The sequence below is a fragment of the Portunus trituberculatus genome, chromosome 10, assembly GCF_017591435.1.
Source record: "Portunus trituberculatus isolate SZX2019 chromosome 10, ASM1759143v1, whole genome shotgun sequence".
Taxonomy (NCBI): Eukaryota; Metazoa; Arthropoda; class Malacostraca; order Decapoda; family Portunidae; genus Portunus; species Portunus trituberculatus.
In genome coordinates, this window is record NC_059264.1 from 12,271,228 (window position 1) to 12,277,834 (window position 6,607).

Here is a 6,607-nt window from a genome sequence, read left to right on the forward strand (position 1 = left end):
AGCAGTTATAGGTGCAGCAGCAGCAACAAACGAAAACAACAATATCAACAATAAACAACAGCGACAAAAACGAAACATCAACAATAGTAGTGTTGATAACAACAACGTCTACAACATTAAAAACAGCAGCTTCTGTTATCATCATCAATACTACTACTACTACTGCTGCTACTACCACTACTACAGCAACAACAACAACTACTACTACTACTACTACTACTACTACTACTACTACTACTACTACTACTACTATTAATGATAATAATAATAACTAATAATAATGATGATGATAATAATAATAATAATAATAATAATGTAATCATTATTTTAATCATTATGATTATTATTATTATTATTATTATTATTATTATTATTATTATTATTACTATTATTATTATTATTACTATTATTATTATCATTATTATTACTATTACTGTTATTGATATCATTATTATTATTATTATTATTATTATTATTATTATTATTATTATTATTGTTATTATTATTATTATTATAGTAAAACTGGCAATACTAATAGCAATCTAAATACATTAGAATAACCACGTAACGTACTGCCACAGGCCTGGTGAGGTTGTACTGGAGGTTTTGAGAATTAGCTGGCGGATGAGCGGGGTGGTTATCTGCTCATAGAATTCCATTTTGTCTCGAATGTACACATCAGATGAGTCCACGTTACGCCTACATGAAGAGAAACACACACACACACACACACACACACACACACACACACACACACACACACACACACACACACACACACACACACATTTATTTATATATATATATATATATATATATATATATATATATATATATATATATATATATATATATATATATATATATATATATATATATATATATATATATATATATATATATATATATATATATATATATATATATATATATATATATATATATATATATATATATATATATATATATATATATATATATATATATATATATATATATATATATATCCTTGAAATCAGATCTTCCTTTCCATTTATTTTGCTTGTCCTTACCTGAAGTCATTAAGTCTTATTTGAAAATGCTGTGGTGATTCGAAGAGGTCTGACTGGTCCTTTTCAATCTGAGGCCACGTGATCAAATCCTTCACTACTTTGTTGGTTTCTGCATACGTTCGGCTGAGGTTGGATCTTTGGGAGGCATATTATTAATATTACGAGGTTGTCGATTTTTACTAATAGCAGTAACCTTAGCATAAGACTTTCTAGCAACATGCAATCATGTCCTTTCATCGATAATAGAAAAAAAAAAAAAAAAAGCAAACACCATTATGCAACAGATTTGTAATAGACGGCTTTAAATCCGAGTAAAATAAGTTTTGGGAACGTTATTTTATCTTACATATATCAATAACTTTGATAGATAAATTCGTAGTGATGTCTAGAGGGTAGGCGGATATTGGAAGATTTTGACATTTTCTTTTAATGAACGGGTCTTTGGCAAGTTTGAAAACACACTAGTCATGATTCCGGGCAGATATATTAAGCACATGAGATTCAGGTGATGGAAGGCTCTACAGGTAAATGTCGGAATGGAGGCATAAATTCGTCTCTCTGTCTCTCTCTCTACCTATTCCAAGCTTTGTGTAACAGCGTGTTTTCATCTTATACGTGATATTTCAACGTAATATTCCAAACTGATGGAACCACTGCCATCCTGCCTCTATAGTATTTTCTAAATTTATATTCAAGAAAAAATTTCATTATTTCCTATTCACAATATCACTCTCCTATCTATATCTGATCACCACTATGGGTTCCCTCGTGGACATTTTGGTGTTGGCCTTGCTTTTCTTGCTGAATCTTGAAAACTATCTTTAAGATCATTGATGAAACCTTTAAGTTTTTGAGAGAGTCTGGGACAAAGCATTGGTTTCTAAACTTAATTCCTACAGCTTCTCATCCCTGTAACCTCTTCCCGAGTTTCCTTTCCGACAGTTTTATTGCTGAAGAGGAGGAGAGGTCAAGGAGGAAGGAAGGATCGGTGGAGGTCAGTTCCAATGAGACAGAGACAGAGAGAGAGGGAGTGAAACTTATTTCTAGAAATGTATGTGGAAGACATGTGCTTGAAACTGAGCAGAGAGAGAGAGAGAGAGAGAGAGAGAGAGAGAGACCTACCTTAACAAAGAACCGTTGGTGAAGACATAATATGCCACACTCAGTCTCTCCGTCTGAATGGCTGACACTAAGATGCCAAGCGTTACAGTGCTCTCAACCTGATGAAAGAGAAAAATAGACGAATATAAAAATAAACGTTGTTTCTAATAGTTTATCAAATTTGAAGTGTGAGCAGTTTTCAATATTAGGAAATAAGTTGTGTTGTTGATCATTAAATAAAAGTCAGAAAGAAGTGATTAAATTTTTCAAAGAAAAAATACGAGGAAGTGAATAGTAGAAGAGGAAATTAAAAGACCAGATATGTATTATTAGCCAAACAAAGCCTTCATGTGCAAGCAGCGCCAGACGGCAAACGGCAGCCTCCAAAGTGAACGTGACATGCGACAATCTTCGTCCATCGCTCATTCCACCCATTAGGCTTTTTTTTTTTTCAGCAACACACTCTTTCATTTCAATTTGCATTTTGTTTAGTCATCATCATCCATCATATGAGACTCAAACGCTCGTACTATTCAATCATTTCTAAAAAGAAAATAATAATAATTATATATGATTATACATGATCAATATATATATATATATATATATATATATATATATATATATATATATATATATATATATATATATATATATATATATATATGATCAATAAAAATTAGTATCCTCTAGTATTTGCACTAAAGAGAATGGCTTAAGTGCAAGTGGTAAATGAATCAAAGGGGCTACAGGATTTTTTTAATTTACTTGGCAGTAGTAGCAGGCTGTCTCGTGCTACAAGATCTTTATTAAGGTGATGTCAGAAAAAAAGTGCTTTAGCAACTTCTTTCTGATTTTTTTGATGTCGAGGTACTCCGCGAGCTGGAGGTCATGAACCAACTGTAAGAATGACTTCATGTACGGCTCTGGAGCAGCAATCTAAGTTACAGCTTCCGAGAGTGCATCACACTGTGAATAGGTAGGGAGCAATCAGTGTCTGCACAGCAGTAGTGATGGGACCAAATTCGTGTCATCGACTATCAAACTGAACAGCGGTGGGAGGGATTCATCTTCCCTTTGAGCAGTCACTAGGCCTCTCCTTCCCAGGCCACAATCTTCTAAGGAATGGCTAGGAAGCACATACTGCTATAAAAGAGTAGTGAGACTAAGTCATCAAAGCCAGACACAACAGACTTGCGTCATGGTGCGCATCACTGCACACAAGGAAATAATAATTCTTCCTCCAAAGACAAGAGTTACGCCGAAGCCTCAAGCTGATCCTTCATAATTAGTGCCGAGAAGAAAGAGGCAGTGCAATCGCCTATAAGTAAGATATTCATGTTAAGTACAGGCATCTGAGGTACCTCTTCAGTAGTAACAGTACCCGAATAACACTGAATGTCAAACACCACATCAATTAGCATATATATATATATATATATATATATATATATATATATATATATATATATATATATATATATATATATATATATATATATATATATATATATATATATATATATATATATATATATATATATATATATATATATATATATATATATATATATATATATATATATATATATATATATATATATATATATATATATATATATATATATATATATATATATTGGATGTGTCAACTCAATAGACCATGGCACTCCACTTAGAGCAGTGGTTCTTAAACTGGGGTACCTGTACCCCCAAGGGGTACGAAACCTTAAACTCAGGGGTACGAGACATGGTAGCCTGTGCAATGGTACCGTATATTTACCATGAGAAAGCAAAACATATATTTTCTTAATTTTTCTCTTACTGTAATTGTCTAATTTTTTTAAGTTAGTGCTGTAAACACTATCACTATTTTTTTCATGTTTGTATAGTATTCATATTGGAGGGGGTACGAGAAATCTTTCTGAGATACCAAGGGGTGCGAGAACTGAAAAAGGTTAAGAACCACTGACTTAGAGTAATTACAGCCAAAATTATTGTCAAAACCGTTCTCCATTTTTTCACATTTTGATATGCCTCGTCGTATCCAGACAGACGGTGCTTCATTTTTTGTGAACAATGTGTTCAAGGCCGCTTTAGGAGAATATGGAGATAGTCATTAATTTAGAGAAAGATTCAGATTAATAACGCTGTGATTAGTATTACTGATGATAACGTATTACACTTATTTAAGGAGGAGGGGTCTGAGAGCCTTGGAGTTACAGGTTTAGCAACAGAAGTTGAAAGATAGAGAGTGAGTAAGAATATTTCAGCTGACAATTTTTGAGATAAGTCTGAAGTTGGCCTTACTCGGTACAAGCGTTTGATGCGACAAAGATAAGTAAGATTGTTACTGTATGTGGTGAACTTGATACTAAGCATTATTTATTTACTTATTTCAGTTTAAGAATGTTGTCACAAGTTTGTCATGGCCAAAAAGGTATTTATCTATAATTTCTTAGACCTCTTTTAAAGGAAAAAGGGCTCGCAACCTACCTCTCTTTGCCAACTCACCAGTCAAGGAATCTATTCTCAAAGCTTAACAGTTACGTCTATAATTTTATCAGCTTAAATATGCTTTAGTTTGTCTTTACCATAAAAAATAATAAATGAATAAATTGATTAAATAAGGAAAAGTCTTGAAAAAGCATACTTATTCAAAGTAAGAAAATTTCTTTACATATGACCAGTTGTTGTTGTTGGGTTTTTTTTTTTTTTTCGACGGGAAAAAAAATCTCACACTACGTAATGTAAATAATATTTCATACTCGTTGAGGACATGAGTTTACCCCATCATTCACTCGGCTGATGTCTCCCTGGTAGCGGATTACAGCCTCCATGGAAATGCAGTTCTGGATGATTAATCCAGCGATTGGCACAAGTGGAAGTATCACCATCTGCAGGAAGTGAAGGTGTCGCCCCTGTCTAGTGGCGACGTTCAGTCTGGAAATAAAAGTGAAGTTAGGTAATATTAGCAGCTCTGCTGTACTTGGCAAAAAGGTTATTGATATATATATATATATATATATATATATATATATATATATATATATATATATATATATATATATATATATATATATATATATATATATATATATATATATATATATATATATATATATATATATATATATATATATATATATATATATATATATATATATATATATATATATATATATATATATATATATATATATATATATATATATATATATATATATATATATATATATATATATATATATATATATATATATATATATATATATATATATATATATATATATATATATATATATATATATATATATATATATATATATATATATATATATATATATATATATATATATTTAGCCTCATATTTTTCAAAATTTTCCATATGGATATAAGTGCCACTTAAACTGTATAAATAGTATTTGGGAGTCACGACAATCTCATACACCTGCCAGGGAGCAAGATGCGTGGCGCGTTTGGCAAGTGCACTAATAATCCTCAACATCAACTTGATTTGAAGTTGACTGCGAAAACGCAGCTCTAGATATATACACCAGGATTTATATATATATATATATATATATATATATATATATATATATATATATATATATATATATATATATATATATATATATATATATATATATATATATATATATATATATATATATATATATATATATATATATATATATATATATATATATATATATATAATAGTGGCCGCAAAAAAAAAGTATACATTTTCAGCGCAATAAGTACTTGCACTACTAATTCCACTATCCAAATCATTAATGCATAATAAAAATAACAATGAGTAAATCAAACCAGGTTACATGAAAATGTTCAACCACATCCGCGAAAAATATTTCTTCATTTTGCTATTTTTTTCTATCCTCACTTTACTATATATATGGTAAGTTCATTTTCTCTTCTTTTTATAGTTTTGATTGTTGTTATTAAGATAACTGTTCATATTAATTTATTCATTTCGCTTGGCGCACTTTTCACATTCTCTTGTCTGTGGACCACTGTCTGGCTTCTAACCTCAGGCGCCCATGTCACATTAGTCACTGCCAGGCCCCAGAGCCCATCAGGTCACGCTTGTACCTTTGCCGTTATTATTATTACACTGGGAACCTTTGAACAGCGTTTATTGTCTTCCTCTTGGACTTACACAACCTTACACGTACTAGCAAATCCCATTAGTACAATATCTCTGTATGCATTGTAAATTTGAAATTCCAATATTCCTGGAAAATATGTCTAATGTTTTTTTTTTTCTCTCATAAAAACATCCGTTACATCACTATAAAGAGTTTGCCAGTGGTTTGAGGTTGATGTTTACGAGGTTATGTTGATTTTGGACATTTCATTAAATTCTTGAAAAAAAAAAAAAAAAATCACATGACACGCTTCGGAAAGACAGATTTCGAGAGGACAATTAA

At 30.6% G+C, this 6,607-nt stretch overlaps 1 protein-coding gene across 1 annotated transcript in view; it reads right to left on the reverse strand.

Moving 5' to 3' along the window:
- The window catches only part of LOC123502165 (soluble guanylate cyclase gcy-34-like), a 31,624-nt gene that overhangs the window by 24,068 nt on the left and 949 nt on the right, over positions 1 to 6,607 (reverse strand). The window contains exons 3-6 of the mRNA XM_045251394.1: positions 4,943 to 5,096; positions 2,175 to 2,272; positions 1,053 to 1,187; positions 574 to 699 (exon numbers count right to left, since the gene is read on the reverse strand). Of these exons, the coding sequence (XP_045107329.1) occupies positions 574 to 699; positions 1,053 to 1,187; positions 2,175 to 2,272; positions 4,943 to 5,096 (513 nt within the window). The remainder of the gene's footprint in view (positions 1 to 573; positions 700 to 1,052; positions 1,188 to 2,174; positions 2,273 to 4,942; positions 5,097 to 6,607) is intronic.